The 20,468-nt window shown below is 30.4% G+C and overlaps 1 protein-coding gene across 1 annotated transcript in view; it reads left to right on the forward strand.

The window, feature by feature from the left end:
* Nucleotides 1-1,700: 1,700 nt before the first annotated feature.
* MED28 (mediator complex subunit 28) overlaps nt 1,701-20,468 on the forward strand; it is a 47,146-nt gene continuing 28,378 nt past the window's right edge. Inside the window, exons 1-3 of the mRNA XM_089090081.1 lie at nt 1,701-1,728; nt 6,236-6,333; nt 8,877-9,059. Of these exons, the coding sequence (XP_088946207.1) occupies nt 6,283-6,333; nt 8,877-9,059 (234 nt within the window). The 5' untranslated portion in view covers nt 1,701-1,728; nt 6,236-6,282. The remainder of the gene's footprint in view (nt 1,729-6,235; nt 6,334-8,876; nt 9,060-20,468) is intronic.

The raw sequence follows: 20,468 nt of genomic DNA on the forward strand, positions 1-20,468 counted from the left end.
AGAGGGGGCGAACTCCCTCATATACGTAATAATTTATGTTCGTTTTAAGTTTTAATGTTGTTTTTTACTTTCAGTTGAAAACTTGTTTTTAATTTAATTTCTGATCGCTTTTTAAATAATCCTGGGAAATCCGGTGCCCCCCTTCATGGAAAATTCTCTTTCCCCGTGAGAAGTTCCTCCATGGAAAGATCCTCCTATGTAACCTACTCCCCAGATCCCCCCCACTAGAAGAAATCCCACCTGAAAACGTCTGTATACTTCCCAGTAACAAATACTATATGTAAACAATGGGCAAAGTTCATAACTTGCAGCCCTTCCCAATTCAATTTTTTGTTCAATTAATAAGGGTGCTGTAACTTTGAATTTTTGTTCTAATGAGCCCTCTTGCGATATTCTAGGACCACTAAGTCTATACGATCACCCTGAAAAAAAAACAATAAACATGTATCCGTGATCTTTCTTCTGGCAACAAAAATTCCACATTTTTGCAGATAGGAACTTGAAACCTTCACAGTAGGGTTCTTTGATATGCTGAATCTAATGATCTAATGATGTGACTTTTATTGGCATTCTTGAACTTTTAGGGGGTGTTTTCCCCGTTTCTCTAAAATAAGGCAAATTTTCTCAGGCTTACAACTTTTGACGGGTAAGATTAAAGTTGATGAAACTTATATATTTGAAATTAGCATAAAAATCCATTTTTTTTGTATCTATTGGTATCAACATTCCGTTTTTTAGAGTTTCGGTTACTATTGAGCCGGGTCACTCCTTACTTACAATTCGTTACCACAAACTGCTTCACTTAACTTCTTTTTGACTTCAATGAAATGATAAGGTCATATGAGAATATTGGTTTACTGCTCTATAGACAACTTGTATTATTCTGTATTAATTTTAATGATGCCGCTGGAGCTTGGCATTCCAATGAGCCAAATTAAAAATTATATGAATTGCTGTTTAATAAATCTTATGAAGAAACATTTTTAAATTTTGTCATTGTGATTTTTCTTTTACGATGGTTCTCGCAATGTTAGTAAAATTAATAGTTCGCTTCAATAAAATTAGATTCTTCACAAAGTTTATATCAGTGGCATCAGTTCTCAAACACTTAGTTGGGGGGGTAATTTTATTTTCAAAATCTTTGAGCGTAGGGCAAACTTGTCGTTTTTCATTTTTTCAATGAATATACCAAAAAAAGTTTCATTCAAAATACCCTCCCCCCCCCAAAAAAAAGGTGTTTTTCAAAATCTATAGTGAGGCAAAATATGTATAGGGCTCCCACGACGCCAGGAAAGTTAGATGATACATGTTATAGGAAGCATATATATTTGCCCTTTCCCATTGACACCACTTATTCATACCATGAACTGTGTCCTACTTACTCAATAAATTCACCTCCCTGTCCCTACGGGAAGTTTTTCAAGTTTAAAACAATTTAACTGACTTTATTGGAAGGTCAAACGGAAATTATTTTCAACTACAAAAAAGTAAACAAAGTCACACGTGAAAGATTGTCTTTGTTGACAACTTTATCAACTTTCCTGACGTCGTAGGAGCCCGAAACGTTCCATTGCGCATGATTTAATTTGTATCTTCTTCGTTTCAGTTTTAGGTTGACTTGCCGAAAAATAGTGCAAAATGTTTGTATTACATTGTAAGCAGAACAGATGACTCTTATCGAAAATAAATTTAAATTAAGAGCATAAGTTAGTGGAAGTTCAAAAATAGGTCTTATTTCTCTAACTAAATTGTGTGATTTTTGTTTGGACTCAGCCTTAGTTTCAGGCATGAATACAAAACACTAATTAGGCTGGGTCTATCAGCTTTAACATAAAGCAGTAATTTAGTGTATTGGTAATACTTTAGGAGAGTTGCTCTTCTAAAATAAACATATTTTTAAAATAGAAATTTTAGGTAGGCTAAAATTAGGTTCCTTATTTTGTGCTTTTTTAGGTAAAAGGGGATTTACGTTATTGACCTAAAAATGAGGTGAACATACCACTTGATGCCTTTTTAAGCTCTTTCTGAAGATAGTAGTCATATCACTCCAAAATTCAACTTCAAGTCTTTTTTGGACCCTCAAAGATGATGCTGCATTCAGCTGTGCTACAGTGCTCCCCCCTAATGTGCAAATGTATAGCCCAAATGATATATACCTAGAGAAGGACCTGTAGAGAAGAAAACAATTCATAGTTCATAGCCGAACATACAGAATAGGCTAATTGTAGCTAACACACTTTGCATGCAGCCTCACTATACTTTATCCATCAAAAATGCATCTGATCTATTGATGGATCACCTGGCTTTTCTTTTTCATTCTTTCTTTTTTTTTTGCAAAGGATTGTTCCAAGCAATTTCTGTGTTGAGATTCCAACTAATATATCAAAGAAAAATAAGGATATGACCTTGTGCCATTTGTATAGACCAATTACAGCATCAAGCTTATTTAGTAATGTTCTTGAATAACTGTCATTATATTAATTGCTTAAAAATGTATAGTGTGAAGCAACCAGCTTGGGTTGCAAACTTATATTGACTATGCCACAGCTCACTGCATTATTTGGATAATTATGCTCAGAGCTTCTGTGAAAGATCTTTCTGTGTTTATATTCCTGCTGCTTTTTATGGTATTTTGAATCCTCAAGTATTGTTAATACTTCTGGATTACAGTGTTGATCCTTAGATAGTGTCCCTTTTACAGTTTTGGTATAGTATCCACATTCTATTAGGTGCATATATGCAAAATAATTATCTGGTGCTTTTGGCAGATGTACTTCTGCTTAAAGTTTAAGTCAGGGCTCTTTTTGAAACCCTTCTGCTTTCAAGTACACCACATATAGCCCACAGCCACTAGAAAGCTAAAGGGAACTTTCAACCTTAGGTTTAATATCTGTTATTTGCCATGTGCTGATGACTTACTTCTACTTAACTTTTCTGTTTCCAGTTTACAGGATAACCTTGCTAAGATTGTTGCACTTTGTATGTTTATTGGCTTTGGTGTAAATGTATCTGAAACAGAGCTTGATATATTTAACAGGGCTACAATGAATAATTTTCTGCTTTGCTTGATATTGAAGGTATTGTTATTAATGAATCAGATCCTTTACAGGGCCTAGACATTGATTAGGCTATGGTTCTATAATGTCTGCTATTTGGCTTGTTAAAGATAATGTCTCTTGGTCTCAAAGATAATAAAAGCTGTGTGGCTTAAAACCACTTGATAATGGCCATCCTTTAGATGTATGATGTATATCAAGTGGGTTTAAACTACAGAGGTTACATTGCCTTAGCCCTCTGCCTTACTTAACCCTCCAACATTCCTTGCTGATGAAGTGTTTTTTGATACTCAACTGTCCTGTTTATACATATGAAGTGAATAAACTGCAGTTTATTTGCAATTTGCAAATAAACTGCAGAACAACCTTTGTCAACACTTCCTTCTACTATCTTCATGTTTATATAAACTTAGTTGCTAGAAAATACAATTTAATGTGATAATTGTCACCAGATTTGAAAAAACTAGATGCAAAAAATTAAATCCTAGCACACAGTGTAGCTGCTTTGTTCTTAGAATATGCACAAATAAAATTAACAAGAGTTACTGCACTACCTTTCAATAAAAAAAAGGTAATGGAGTTTTTCAAGGGGCTATGTAAACAATAAAATTAATTTTTATAATTGGGTATTGTACCATATTATTCCTTTTTTTAGGAAAATGTGATTTTTAAAGATATGCTGTTGATTCTTTTCTTCAGTTTCAAAAATATAAATCCACCATTCTCTTCCAAAGCCTTACACAAGTAGAAGGATGGCTCAAAACTTTTCCAACTGTGTAGCCTGTGTTGCCAGTGTATATTGTATGTAACTTTGATCTACCCTGGACTTCATAGTAACAAATTTCCTTTGTTGAAATTTTGCACTTAAGTGATATATGCTTAGGGCAACTGGCATTGTTCACATCAGTAGAGATGGAAGATTTTCTCAAACTTAATAAAATAGTGATTTATTTGTAACCTAGTGTAAAATATGTATAAATAATAGACAAACACAGAAAAAAGACACTTACATGTCTTATGCTCAATTCTAAAATTTATCACTTACGGGTAAATACTGCAAATTCAGCAACAACACTAAGTGACCAGAATAAACATTTACAAGAACTCCTGGTGGGTTCTAGGCTTTTACCCCCCCCCCCCGGAAAAAGATCTTCCAAGGAAAATACCTCCCCCCCCACCGTGGAAAATAATGCTTTCCAAATTTGAGAATTTTATTTGAGCTTTTTTTATTTTCCATAGGGGGAAGGAATTTTGGTGCTTGTGTATTGCATGCCACTCACTCAAGTTTATGCTGTGTAAAACTTGAGAACAAATCAGTTTCTTCATTACTTTCTTTCAGCTTAGCATGAGACAAGCAACAGAATAGATGGTAAATATATAATTTGGGCTACATATTTGCACATAAGGGGGGGGGGTAAAGTATTTGGACAGTTTGAAGTCAGAAAACAATTCTTAGCTCATAATATGCAGAATAATTTTACCTAACACATTTTGTATGCAGACCCACTATACCTTACCGCCTCCCCTAATATGCAAATATATAGCCCAAATTTGTTTTTATAGTAACAAAGAAATTAATGAAGAAACCGTTTTGTTCTCAAGCTTTACACATCATAAACTTGAGTGAGTGGCATATAATACACAAGTACCAGAATTTTTAATGGAGAGAGAGCCAGATTTCTGGTATTATTTATAAAAAGAAATCATAAATTAAATTTAAAAAAAAGTTTTTTTATCAACTGAAAGTAAGGAGCAAAGTAAGGTGCAAACTTAAAACAAACAGAAATTATTACAAATTTGAAAGGGGTTGCCTCTTCCTCAAGACCTCGATCTTTACGCCTAAGTTTTTTTTTAATTTTAAAACAAAGCTTATTATTCTAAATAAACAGCCATTGTGTTTCAGGAATCGTTCTTAAAGAATTAGGACAAAATGTCAAAACTTTAGCGTAAAGAGTAAGGTCTTGTGGAAGGAGCAACTCCTTTCGTATATGTAATAATTTCTCTTTGTTTTAAGTTTGATGTTGCTCCTTATTTTCAGTTAAAAAAACTTGTTTTTTTTTTTATTTTAATTTCTGATAATTTTTATATAATGCCAGGAAATCCGGCTCTCTCTCCATGAAAACATCTGGTACTTGTGTCACTTGTTTTTTTAATTTGATTTCCGATTGTTTTTAAATAATACAAGGAAATCCGGCTCTCTCTCCGTGAAAAAATCCGGTACTTGTGTACTATACGCCACTCACTCAAGTTTACGATGTGTAAAACTCGAGAACAGACCGTTTTTTTTGTTAGTTTCTTTCTTACTTTAGAAACAAATTTGGGCTATATATTTGCATATTTGGGGGGGGGTGAGGGTGGTGGTAAAGTATAGCGGGTCAGGAAGCAAAATGTGTTAGATAAGATTATAAGAATTATTTTCTGACTTCAAACTTCCAAATAATTTACCCCCCCCCCCTCTATGTGCAAATATAAAGCCCAGTTTTTTGTATTTCCCATCTATTTTGTCATTTGTCTTTGTCTTGTCTCACGCTAAGCTGAAAGAAACTAACAAAGAAACCGGTTTGTTCTCGAGTTTTACACAGTGTAAACTTGAGTGAGTGGCGTAGGCCCTATAATACACAAGTACCAAAATTCCTTGCCTCTACGGAAAAAAAAACTCAAATAAAATTCTCAAACTTGGAAATCCTTATTTTCCATGGGGGCTATTTTCTGGGGGGGGGGGCGGTACACGCCGTACACCCTCCTGGTGGTTTAAAAGGTACATTTGAAAATAGATTATCCAAAAGCTTTGCAGAGGTCCTAGAAGCTCTAAGGCTGTTCTTTTGCTCATCATTGTAATAAGATTAGATCTTTCGACAGAAAACATATCATGCATCAATTGTGGAACTGTCTTTCCTACCCATCTTTTAATATTGAGCAATGGTCAGATGCATGCAGGTCAGACTCTTAAGAGGAGTCCCAGGGAGTTTCTTTATGGGTGACGTAATTTTTGTGTATTAAAAAAAAAATTATGCTTATAGGCACTTTTTTATGTTATAGGCACTTTTATGTTTATAGGTCCTTTGGAAAGCTCTAATCTATTTCTAATCAACTTAAATCGATCAATTGATATTAATTCATTGCTCTTAGGAGAAATTGCTGTGATCTATGTTTTTTTTCTTTCATTCTTTTTTTTTCAGGTGCAACAAGTTTAAGACAGAGGAAGGCATTTTTTCTGATATAGAAGATGAGTTCAAGCAGTAGTTCTTTAGCAATTGATTTTGATGAAGCATTTCAGGTAAGCTTCTGAATGGAATCATGGTTTAACACTTTCTCAAGTTTTTCTGCCCAGCTTTCCTTAACACTTTTTAATCAAAAACAACTCCCAATTCCTATTTTTTTTTTTTTTAATTTGAAGAAAGGCAAAACCGATTAGAAGTTCCATTCTATTGAGAGCCTTTCTTTGGAATAGAATAGTTGGTTTAAGGTTGTATTCCATGTGAAACGTGTGACTACTACAGCTGTTACTAGCTCTGAAAGGGCAATACATGGATCTCATTGGATTCAATAGTTTCAAGCTAGAATAGTTGCAGGCCATTCACCAAGCCCAAATTCTGATATTGCTTGAACTTTTCTGTTAGAATGATCTACACTTGTTTAAAAATGGGAAATTTTTCATATTTTTGCATGTTTGTTGCATGTATTCAATAAAAAAATTAAAGCAAATTTCTAATAGTAATTCAGTAGGTGAATGAAGATGATTTTCACCTATCAATGGATAGTAAAATTGTCTTTTCTCATTGGACTGCAGAAAAATAAATTACCCAAAACTTGGATAAGGAATCTAAACCTTCAAAGATCTGACAATGAGGATATAATATTTGGCAGATTTGTAATCGGATAATGAACAACGATATTCTTACCTTCATGTTTAAGACTAAACAAAGAAGACCATATTTTGATTGAGGCAATTACAAATTAACTTTATAAAGAAACAAAATATTCTATTTTGGAACCTGAAATTGTGAACTTTTTGCAGGCATATAATATAGTCAAATCTAAAAATGCATTGTTTGTATATAGTTGCTACAGGACAGTTGCTGCAATACTCCTTGAGCCACCTAGCCTTGTGGATAATATACTAGACTTGCAATCCTGTGTCCTTTGGGGTGCAGATTCAAATCCCGGTCTTGCCATGACCCAAGTCCTGGCTTTGGGTGGGGGTCAAGTGTTTGACTCTGGAAGCTCATCTGCCTGGGTGTGGAGGCAATGGGTCTTTGAGGGCCGAACCTCGATCCAGTTGGATACGCCCTATCACAATCTACAATTACTTGACTGCTACTAGTGACGTTCGAACTAATCTAGCCTATGGCAATAATTGCCGGGTTGGAAAGAATTCGAAAATACTCATAATTATGGTTTTTGTAAAATAGTATCCTAAAGCAATTGGTACAAAAATTACTAATTAGTAACACGTAATTAAGGAGCAACTTGTTCTAGTAGAAACCCAAACTAAAAAAAAATCGATTACGATATATATATATAAAACGAAGTGGCTTGTTATAATGATCCGAAATATACAGAATTCTTGAAGTTTAAAGTTGCTTATTCAAAGCTATTTGAAAAAAAATGGGGGTAGCGTTGATGAACTTTATGTCGTAAAATTATCGTAAAATTTAGCATATAAGAGAAACCTATTGCTTTGTTTCCAATTCTGTGAAATCCTATTCAAATGCAAAGTTTTGCATTTTTCCTGTGAAGGATGATCGCCGATGTGTGTTTATATTTTATTTCCTAGGGGTAATTGTATCAAATAAATGGTCCTAGAATCTTGGAAGAAGGCTCATTCGAACAGGAATAGTAAATTCTAGAGCCCTTTAAAAAAAAAAAAGATTGCGCCATGAAAAAGTGGTGCTACCTACTGTTTAATTGCGTAAAATAATAATTTCGGCCAACAGAGGGCCAAAACGCTGCCAAGGGAAAATTTTGACGTAGCCAATGTATGAGTGCTGGAGGGGTTAAAGCTTCTTTTTGAGGAAATGAAATTTTACCTTGTAATACTTATTTTATTTTGGGAAACAAATTCGCTAAATAAGCCCTTTTTAACGAAATATCAACTTATAATGCGAAAATTAAACTGTATTGGAAAAAAGGGGGGGGGGGTCTAAATCGTATTGGAAAATGTGGGGAGGGGTGAACAGAAATTATTTCGCATGTGAGGGGTGATGCCCTTTTCTCAACTCCCTGCTCTTAACGCTTAAGTTTGACTTTTTGCCCCAAATATTTCAAAAACAAATGCCTCAAACAAAAGGACCATTGTAATGAAAAAAAGCAGTTTTTACAATGCCTTAACAATTGAAGGGTTTATTGATATGTATTTGCTTGAAGAAAAATCCATTCGAATGTTTTTAAACGTGTTTATCAGTAGATAAACAAGTTTGTAATTACTTGTGACAGTATTTGCTGCACTCAAAAATACTTTCCGTAAAGTCCTAGTAAAACTCTAGCATAAAGAGCAGGGGTTGTGTGGCAGGAGGGGGGGCAGTCCCCCTTGAATTCAGAATGATTTCTGTTCATTTTAGTTTTAATGTTGCTCTTTACTTTCGTTTGAAAAAACTCATAATTTACGCTTGAAAAAGTAAATAATACAACATATAGTTTTTTTTTTAGTAGACTTTTGGTTGTATGTTGTAAGTATTTCAATTTCAAATAGCAGCTTCAATGCTCCAAACTTTATCACTGTACAAAATAAACATTCTCTAAAATCTAATTTAATAGAGCATGTAATGAAAAAAGCTGAGTAGTGTGTAGTAATTATTCTATTTTTTGTTCCTTTTATAGGGAGTGCTGAATATCCTGTCTTGTGATGACACATCCACTCCGAGGTGTGACAAAGAAGAATTGAAGCATCATGCAGAACAGTCAGTGATTCATTTCATTGATTGCGCGAAAAAGTTGGAAATTTACTTCTTCCAAAAAAGGTTTCAGATTTCTCTCACTAAACCAGAAAGGATTCTAAGAGAGGTAGAGATGGATCTCTTTAATTATTGACTAATCGACAATTTGTGAAGTGTTGTCGCTTGTCTTGGATAATTGGTTTAAATAGAAATCAATTCTGAACAAAGTAGTGAACTGTTCAGAAGCCAATCTGACTGTATCCATTTTTTTTTTAAGTTTTGGCGTTGGAGAAATTAACAGACTCAACTTTATGCAGTAATAGTGACATTTCTTAAAAGTAAGGATTAATACCCACAAATTAAAACACCCTTCTTTGCCAAAAACACCAAATCAGACAGTTCTTTAAGAAAAGAGTAAACAAACAGGAGTTTAGTAACATTATCTACATGAAAACGATCTACTTTCTTAAAAGTGAGGATTAATACCCACAAATTAAAATATCTTTGTTTGCTAAAAAATACCAAATCAAACAGTTCTTTTTAAGAAAAGAGTAAAACAATGAGTTCAGTAACATTATCTACATGAAAACGATCTACTTTCTTAAAAGTGAGGATTAATACCCACAGATTAAAATATCTTTGTTTGCTAAAAAATACCAAATCAAACAGTTCTTTTTAAGAAAAGAGTAAAACAAATGGGAGTTTAGTAACATTATCTACATGAAAACGATCTACTTTCTTAAAAGTGAGGATTAATACCCACAAATTAAAATATCTTTTTGCTAAAAAATACCAAATCAAACAGTTCTTTTTAAGAAAAGAGTAAAACAAATGGGAGTTTAGTAACATTATCTACATGAAAACGATCTACTTTCTTAAAAGTGAGGATTAATACCCACAAATTAAAATATCTTTGTTTGATAAAAAATACCAAATCAAACAGTTCTTTTTAAGAATTAAGAGTAAAACAAACAAGTTTTTTTAACTGAAAGTAAGGAACGACGTTAAAACTTAAAACGAACAGAAATTATTCCGTATATGAAGGGGGCTGTCCTCCTCAACGCCTCGCTCTTTACGCTAAAGTTTTTTTATTGTTTAAAAAATAGAGTTGTGAGAAAGTCAAACTTTAGCGTAAAGAGCGAGGCGTTGAGGAGGGGACAGCCCCTTCATATACGGAATAATTTCTGTTCGTTTTAAGTTTTAACGTCGTTCCTTACTTTCAGTTAAAAAAACTTGTTTTTTTTATTTAATTTTTGAACGATTTTGAATTAATGCAGGTTTTGATTTTGGCTCACCGTACATGAATAATTAAAACAAAATTTGAATATTATATTTGGTTAAATGGCTTTCTCGAAACTTGTTTAATTTTATTTACGAACGTTTTTATTAGTAATAAATATACGTAACTTAGAATTAACTTACGTAACGACCTTCTATATTCATAAATTTTTAACACGTATATTAGGGGGTTCGCCCCCTAGTCAATACCCTGCTCTTTAAACTATAGTTCGAATTTTTTTTCCAGTTCTTTAAAAATGACCTCTTAATCACAATCAGTTGATCAGTTGAAAAACTTGTTTTTTTTTTATTTAATTCGTGATCTTTTTCTTTAATAATGCTGGGAAATCCGGCACCCCCGTCATAGCAATGTCCCTTCCCCCATGAAAACTTCCATCATGGAAAGATCCTTCCATATAGCCCCCGACCCTCTCCTTCCCCCACCTACCAGAAAAAATCTCCTCTGAAAAAGTCTGTATACTTCCCAATAACCAATACTATTTGTTAACATTGAGTAAAGTTCATAACTTTCAGCCCTCCCCTGGGGACTTTGGGGGATCAAGTCATCCTAAAAGACATTTTTATCATATTTTCAACCATGTTGAACAAAATAGCTATCTTAAACTTTTGCTCAGATGATGTTTGGAAAAAATGAGTGCGGAAGATGGTATATCTGTGCTACATTATTGTGGGTCACCAAAAAAGAGCACAAGTACTTCTAAGTTCGACTTAGCGCTATCGCAATATTATCGGATCAATGATTCAATAAGAAATTCCCGGGAAATAAAAAAAAAAAAAACCAAAAACACCCCCCTCCCTCCCCACGCATCCGTGATCTTTCTTCTGGCAAAAAATGGAAACTTCCACATTTTTGTAGATAGGTGATTGAAACCTATCCAGTATGGTTCTCTAATACGCTGAATATGATGGTGTGATTTTCATTAAGGTTCTATAACTTTTAGGGGTCTTTCCCCCTTTTTTCGAAAATCAGCCAAATTTTCTCAGGCACGTAACTTTTGATGGGTAAGATTAAACTTAATGAAACTTATATATTTGAAATCAGAATTAAAATCTGATTCTTTTGATGTATCTATTGGTATCAAAATCCCGTTTTTTAGAGTTTCGGTTACCATTGAGCCGGGTCGCTCCTTACTTACAGTTCGTTACCACGAACTGTTTGAAAGAGTAAAACAAATAGGAGTTTAGTAACATTATCTACATGAAAACGATCTACTTTCTTAAAAGTGAGCATTAATACCCACAAATTAAATATCTTTTTGCTAAAAAATACCAAATCAAACAGTTCTTTTTAAGAAAAGAGTAAAAAAAATAGGAGTTTAGTAACATTACCTACATGAAAACGATCTACTTTCTTAAAAGTGAGGATTAATACCCACAAGTTAAATATCTTTTTGCTAAAAAATATCCAATCAAACAGTTCTTTTTAAGAAAAGAGTAAAACAAATAGGAGTTTAGTAACATTAACTACATGAAAACGATCTACTTTCTTAAAAGTGAGGATTAATACCCACAAATTAAATATTTTTTTTCTAAAAAGTACCCAATCAAAAAGTTATTTTTAAGAAAAGATTAAAACATATAGTAGTTTAGTAACATTATCTACATGAAAACGATCTACATTCTTAAAAGTGAGGATTAATACCCACAAATTAAATATCTATTTGCTAAAAAATACCCAATCAAACAGTTCATTTTAAGAAAAGAGTAAAACAAATAGGAGTTTAGTAACATTATCTACATGAAAACGGTCTACTTTATTAAAAGTGAGGATTAATACCCACAAATTAAATATCTTTTTGCTAAAAAGTACCAAATAAAAAAGTTCTTTTTAAGAAAAGAGTAAAACAAATAGGAGTTTAGTAACATTATCTACATGAAAACGATCTACTTTCTTAAAAGTGAGGATTAATACCCACAAATTAAATATCTTTTTGCTAAAAAATACCCAATAAATAAGTTCATTTTGAGAAAAGAGTCAAACAAAGATGAGTTTAGTAACATTATCTACATGAAAACGATCTAGTTTCTTAAAAGTGAGGATTAATACCCACAAATTAAATATCTTTTTTCTAAAAAATACCCAATCAAACAGTTCTTTTTGAGAAAAGAGTAAAACAAATAAGAGTTTAGTAACATTATCTACATGAAAACGATCTAGTTTCTTAAAAGTGAGGATTAATACCCACAAATTAAATATCTTTTTGCTAAAAAATATCCAATCAAACAGTTCTTTTTAAGAAAAGAGTAAAACAAATCGGAGTTTAGTAACATTACCTACATGAAAACGATCTACTTTCTTAAAAGTGAGGATTAATACCCACAAATTAAATATCTTTTTGCTAAAAAATACCAAATCAAACAGTTCTTTTTAAGAAAAGAGTAAAACAAACAGTATTTTTGTAACATTATCTATATGAAAAACGATCTACTTTCTTAAAAGTGAGTATTAATACCCACAAATTAAAATTTCCTTTTTTTTCTAAAAAAATACCAAATCAAACATTTCTTTTTAAGAAAAGAGTAAAACAAATTGGAGTTTAGTAACATTATCTACATGAAAACGATCTACTTTCTTAAAAGTGAGGATTAATACCCACAAATTAAATATCTTTTTGATAAAAAATATCCAATCAAACAGTTCTTTTTAAGAAAAGAGTAAAACAAATCGGAGTTTAGTAACATTACCTACATGAAAACGGTCTACTTTCTTAAAAGTGAGGATTAATACCCACAAATTAAATATCTTTTTGCTAAAAAATACCAAATCAAACAGTTCTTTTTAAGAAAAGAGTAAAACAAATAGGAGTTTAGTAACATTATCTACATGAAAACGATCTACTTTCTTAAAAGTGAGGATTAATACCCACAAATTAAATATCTTTTTGCTAAAAAATACCCAATCAAACAGTTCTTTTTAAGAAAAGAGTAAAACAAACAGGTTTTTTGTAACATTATCTACATGAAAAACTATATACTTTATTAAAAGTGATTATTAATACCCACAAATTAAAATTTATTTTTTTTGCTAAAAAAATACCAAATCAAACAGTTCTTTTTAAGAAAAGAGTAAAACAAATAGGAGTTTAGTAACATTACCTACATGAAAACGATCTACTTTCTTAAAAGTGAGGATTAATACCCACAAATTAAATATCTATTTGCTAAAAAATACCACATCAAACAGTTCTTTTTAAGAAAAGAGTAAAACAAATGGGAGTTTAGTAACATTACCTACATGAAAACGATCTACTTTCTTAAAAGTGATGATTAATACCCACAAGTTAAATATCTTTTTTATAAAAAATAACAAATCAAACAGTTCTTTTTAAGAAAAGAGTAAAACAACTATGAGTTTAGTAACATTATCTACATGAAAACGATCTACTTTCTTAAAAGTGAGGATTAATACCCACAAATTAAATATCTTTTTGCTAAAAAATACCAAATCAAACAGTTCTTTTTAAGAAAAGAGTAAAACAAATAGGAGTTTATTAAAATTATCTACATGAAAACTATCTACTTTATTAATATTGATGATTAATACACAAAAATTAAATATCTTTTTGCTAAAAAGTAAAAAATAAAACTGTTGTTTTTGAGAAAAGAGTCAAACAAATAGGAGTTCAGTAAAATTACCTCCAAGAAAACGATATAGTTTCTTAAAAGAGAGTATTAATAAACACAAATTAAATATCTCTTTGCTAAAAAATACCAAATCAAACAGTTCTTTTTAAGAATTAAATAAAAAAAACAAGTTTTTTTAACTGAAAGTAAGGAACGACGTTAAAACTTAAAACGAACATAAATTATTCATTATTTGAAGGGGGCTGTCCCCTCCTCACCGCCTCTCTATTTACGATAATTTTTTTTTATTTTTTAAAAAAATATAGTTGTGAGAAAGTCAAAATTTAGCGTAAATAGCGAGGCATTGAGGAGGGGACAGCCCCTTCATATACGGAATAATTTCTGCTCGTTTTAAGCTTTAACGTCGTTCCTTACTTTAAGTAAAAAAAACTTTTTTTTTATTTAATTTTTGAATGTTTTTTAATTAATGAATGTTTTTATTTTTGCTCACCTAACATTCATAATTAAAAAAAAAATTGAATATTAATTTATTTTTATTTGGTTAAATGGCTTTCTCGAAACTTGTTTAATTTTATTTACGAACGTTTTTATTAGTAATAAATATACGTAACTTAGAATTAATTTACGTAACGAACTTCTATATTCCTAAATTTTTAACACGTATATTAGGGGGTTTCCCCCCTAGTCAATACCCTGTTCTTTGAACTATAGCTCAAATTTTTTTTCCGTTCTTTTAAATTGACCTCTTAATCACAATCATTTGACCAGTTGAAAAACTTGTTTTTTTTTTATTTAATTTCTGATCTTTTTCTTTAATAATGCTGGGAAATCCGGTGCCCCCTTCATAGCAATGTCCCTTCCCCCATGAAAACTTCCTTCATGGAAAGATCCTTCCATATTGCCCCCGACCCGCGCCTTCCCCCCCCTCCCCGACCACAGCACCTCGGACAAAGTCTGTCTACTTCCCAAAAACCAAGACTATATGTTAACATTGAGTAAAGTTCATAACTTTCAGCCCTCCCCCTGGGGACTTTGGGGGATCAAGTCATCCTAAAAGACATTTTTATCATATTTTCGACCATGCTGAACAAAATGGCTATCTCAAAACTTTGATCGGGTGACTTCGGGGAAAAAATGAGCGTGGGAGGGGGCCTAGTTGCCCTCCATTTTTTTGGTCACTTAAAAAGGGCACTATAACTTTTAATTTGCGTTCCAATGAGCCCTCCCACGATGTTTTAGGACCACTGGGTCGATACGATCACCCCTGGGGAAAAAAAAAAAAAAAAAAAAACAAACAACCAACTCAACCCGCACCCATGATCTTTCTTACGGCAAAAAATGGAAAATTCCACACTTTTGTAGATAGGAGATTGAAACCAAAACAACGGGGTTGTATGATACTCTGAATTTTATGGTGGGATTTTCATTAAGGTTATATAACTTTTAGGGGGTCTTTCCCCCTTTTTTCGAAAATCAGCCAAATTTTCTCAGGAACGTAACTTTTGATGGGTAAGATTAAACTTAATGAAACTTATATATTTGAAATCAGAATTAAAATCTGATTCTTTTGATGTATCTTTTGGTATCAAAGTCCCGTTTTTTAGAGTTTCGGTTACCATTGAGCCGGGTCGCTCCTTACTTACAGTTCGTTACCACGAACTGTTTGAAAGAGTAAAACAAATAGGAGTTTAGTAACATTATCTACATGAAAACTATCTACTTTCTTAAAAGTGAGTATTAATACCCACAAATTAAATATATCTTTGCTAAAAAATAACGAATCAATCATTTCTTTTTAAGAAAATAGTAAAACAACGAGTAGTTTAGTAACATTATCTACATGAAAACGATCTACTTTCTTAAAAATGAGGATTAATACCAACAAATTAAATATCTTTTTTTTTGCTAAAAAATACCAAATCAAACAGTTCTTTTTAAGAAAAGAGTAAAACAAATAGGAGTTTAGTAACATTATCTACATGAAAACGATCTAGTTTCTTAAAAGCGAGGATTAATACCCACAAATTAAATATCTTTTTTTTTGCTAAAAAATACCAAATCAAACAGTTCTTTTTAAGAAAAGAGTAAAACAAATAGGAGTTCAGTAACATTATCTACATGAAAACGATCTACTTTCTTAGAAGTGAGGATTAATACCCACAAATTAAATATCTTTTTGCTAAAAAATACCAAATCAAACAGTTCTTTTTAAGAAAAGAGTAAAACAAATAGGAGTTTAGTAACATTACCTACATGAAAACGATCTACTTTCTTAAAAGTGAGGATTAATACCCACAAATTAAATATCTTTTTGCTAAAAAGTACCAAATCAAACAGTTCTTTTTAAGAAAAGAGTAAAACAAACAGGATTTTTGTAACATTATCTATATGAAAAACGATCTACTTTCTTAAAAGTGAGTATTAATACCCACAAATTAAAATTTCTTTTTTTTGCTAAAAAAATACCAAATCAAACAGTTCTTTTTAAGAAAAGAGTAAAACAAATTGGAGTTTAGTAACATTATCTACATGAAAACGATCTACTTTCTTAAAAGTGAGGATTAATACCCACAAATTAAATATCTTTTTGCTAAAAAATACGAAATCAAACAGTTCTTTTTAAGAAAAGAGTAAAACAAATCGGAGTTCAGTAACATTATCTACATGAAAACGATCTACTTTATTAAAAGCGAGGATTAATACCCAAAAATTAAATATCTTTTTGCTAAAAAATACCAAATCAAACAGTTATTTTTAAGAAAAGAGTAAAAAAAATAGGAGTTTAGTAAAAGTATCTAAATGAAAACGATATAGTTTCTTAAAAGTGAGGATTAATACCCACAAATTAAATATCTTTTTGCTAAAAAATACCAAATCAAACAGTTCTTTTTAAGAAAAGAGTAAAACAAACAGAATTTTTGTAACATTATCTATATGAAAAACGATCTACTTTCTTAAAAGTGAGTATTAATACCCACAAATTAAAATTTATTTTTTTTGCTAAAAAAATACCAAATAAAACAGTTCTTTTTAAGAAAAGAGTAAAACAAATAGGAGTTTAGTAACATTACCTACATGAAAACGATCTACTTTCTTAAAAGTGAGGATTAATACCCACAAATTAAATATCTCTTTGCTAAAAAATACCAAATCAAACAGTTCTTTTTAAGAAAAGAGTAAAACAAATATGAGTTTAGTAACATTACCTACATGAAAACGATCTACTTTCTTAAAAGTGAGGATTAATACCCACAAATTAAATATCTTTTTGCTAAAAAAATACCAAATCAAACAGTTCTTTTTAAGAAAAGAGTAAAACAAATAGGAGTTTAGTAACATTATCTACATGAAAACGATCTACTTTCTTAAAAGTGAGGATTAATACCCACAAGTTAAATATCTTTTTTCTAAAAAATACCAAATAAAACAGTTGTTTTTAAGAAAAGAGTAAAACAAATAAGAGTTTAGTAACATTATCTACATGAAAACGATCTACTTTCTTAAAAGTGAGGATTAATACCCACAAATTAAATATCTCTTTGCTAAAAAATACCAAATCAAACAGTTCTTTTTAAGAAAAGAGTAAAACAAATAGGAGTTTAGTAACATTAACTACATGAAAACGATCTACTTTCTTAAAAGTGAGGATTAATACCCACAAATTAAATATCTCTTTGCTAAAAAATACCAAATCAAACAGTTCTTTTTAAGAAAAGAGTAAAACAAATGTGAGTTTAGTAACATTACCTACATGAAAACGATCTACTTTCTTAAAAGTGAGGATTAATACCCACAAATTAAATATCTCTTTGCTAAAAAATACCAAATCAAACAGTTCTTTTTAAGAAAAGAGTAAAACAAATAGGAGTTTAGTAACATTACCTACATGAAAACGATCTACTTTCTTAAAAATGAGGATTAATACCCACAAATTAAATATCTTTTTGCTAAAAAATACCAAATCAAACAGTTCTTTTTAAGAAAAGAGTAAAACAAATAGGAGTTTAGTAACATTATCTACATGAAAACGATCTACTTTCTTAAAAGCGAGGATTAATACCAACAAATTAAATATCATTTTGCTAAAGTATACCCAATCACACAGTTCTTTTTAAGAAAAGAGTAAAACAAATGGGAGTTTAGTAACATTACCTACATGAAAAAGGTCTACTTTCTTAAAAGTGAGGATTAATACCCACAAATTAAATATCTCTTTGCTAAAAAATATCCAATCACATAGTTCTTTTTAAGAAAAGATTAAAACAAATAGGAGTTTAGTAACATTAACTACATGAAAACGGTCTACTTTCTTAAAAGTGAGGATTAATACCCACAAGTTAAATATCTTTTTGCTAAAAAATACCAAATCAAACAGATCTTTTTAAGAAAAGAGTAAAACAAATGGGAGTTTAGTAACATTATCTACATGAAAACGATCTAATTTATTAAAAATGAGGATTAATACACACAAATTAAATATCTTTTTGCTAAAAAATAACAAACAAATCAGTTGTTTTTGAGAAAAGAGTCTAACAAATAGGATTTTATTTAAATTACCTACATGAAAAATATCTAATTTCTTAATAGTGAGTATTAATACACACAAATTAAATATCTATTTGCTAAAAAATAACAAATCAAACAGTTAATTTTAAGAAAAGAGTAAAACAAACAGGATTTTTGTAACATTATCTATATGAAAAACGATCTACTTTCTTAAAAGTGAGTATTAATACCCACAAATTAAAATATCTTTGTTTGCTAAAAAATACCAAATCAAACAGTTCTTTTTAAGAAAAGAGTAAAACAAATGGGAGTTTAGTAACATTACCTACATGAAAACGATCTACTTTCTTAAAAATGAGGATTAATACCCACAAATTAAATATCTTTTTGCTAAAAAATACCCAATCAAATAGTTCTTTTTAAGAAAAGAGTAAAACAAATCGGAGTTTAGTAACATTATCTACATGAAAACGATCTACTTTCTTAAAAGTGAGGATTAATACCCACAAATTAAATATCTTTGTTTGCTGAAAAATACCAAATCAAACAGTTCTTTTTAAGAAAAGAGTAAAACAAATGGGAGTTTAGTAACATTAACTACATGAAAACGATCTACTTTCTTAAAAGTGAGGATTAATACCCACAAATTAAAATATCTTTTTTTTTGCTAAAAAGTACAAACTCAAAAAGTTCTTTTTAAGAAAAGAGTAAAACAAACAGGATTTTTGTAACATTATCTATATGAAAAACGATCTACTTTCTTAAAAGTGAGTATTAATACCCACAAATTAAAATTTCTTTTTTTTGCTAAAAAAAATACCAAATCAAACAGTTCTTTTTAAGAAAAGAGTAAAACAAATAGGAGTTTAGTAACATTACCTACATGAAAACGATCTACTTTCTTAAAAGTGAGGATTAATACCCACAAATTAAATATCTTTTTGCTAAAAAATACCAAATCAATCAGTTCTTTTTAAGAAAAGAGTAAAACAAATAGGAGTTTATTAACATTATCTAAATGAAAACGATCTACTTTCTTAAAAGTGAGGATTAATACCCACAAATTAAATATCTTTTTGCTAAAAAATACCAAATCAAACAGTTCTTTTTAAGAAAAGAGTAAAACAAATAGGATTTTACTAACATTAGCTACATGAAAACGATCTACTTTCTTAAAAGTGAGGATTAATACCCACAAATTAAATATCTTTTTACTAAAAAATACCAAATCAAACAGTTCTTTTTAAGAAAAGAGTAAAACAAACAGAATTTTTGTAACATTTTCTATATGAAAAACGATCTAATTTCTTAAAAGTTAGTATTAATACCCACAAATTAAAATTTCCTTTTTTTGCTAAAAAAATACCAAATCAAACAGTTCTTTTTAAGAAAAGAGTAAAACAAATAGGAGTTTAGTAACATTATCTACATGAAAAAGATCTACTTTCTTAAAAGTGAGGATTAATACCCACAAATTAAATATCTTTTTTCTAAAAAATACCAAATCAAACAGTTCTTTTTAAGAAAAGAGTAAAACAAACAGGATTTTTGTAACATTATCTATATGAAAAACGATCTACTTTCTTAAAAGTGAGTATTAATACCCACAAATAAAAATTTCCTTTTTTTGCTAAAAAAATACCAAATCAAACAGTTCTTTTTAAGAAAAGAGTAAAACAAATAGGAGTTTAGTAACATTATCTACATGAAAACGATCTACTTTCTTAAAAGTGAGGATTAATACCCACAAATTAAATATCATTTTGCTAAAAAATACAAAATCAAACAGTTCTTTTTAAGAAAAGAGTAAAACAAACAGGATTTTTGTAACATTATCTATATGAAAAACGATCTACTTTCTTAAAAGTGAGTATTAATACCCACAAATTAAAATTTCTTTTTTTTGCTAAAAAAATACCAAATCAAACAGTTCTTTTTAAGAAAAGAGTAAAACAAATAGGAGTTTAGTAACATTATCTACATGAAAACGATCTACTTTCTTAAAAGTGAGGATTAATACCCACAAATTAAATATCTTTTTGCTAAAAAATACCAAATCAAACAGTTCTTTTTAAGAAAAGAGTAAAACAAAAAGAATTTTTGTAACATTATCTATATGAAAAACGATCTACTTTCTTAAAAGTGA

Source organism: Artemia sp. Qi Xiang Cuo, chromosome 6, assembly GCF_049724085.1.
Source record: "Artemia sp. Qi Xiang Cuo chromosome 6, ASM4972408v1, whole genome shotgun sequence".
In the NCBI taxonomy this organism is placed as follows: Eukaryota; Metazoa; Arthropoda; class Branchiopoda; order Anostraca; family Artemiidae; genus Artemia; species Artemia sp. Qi Xiang Cuo.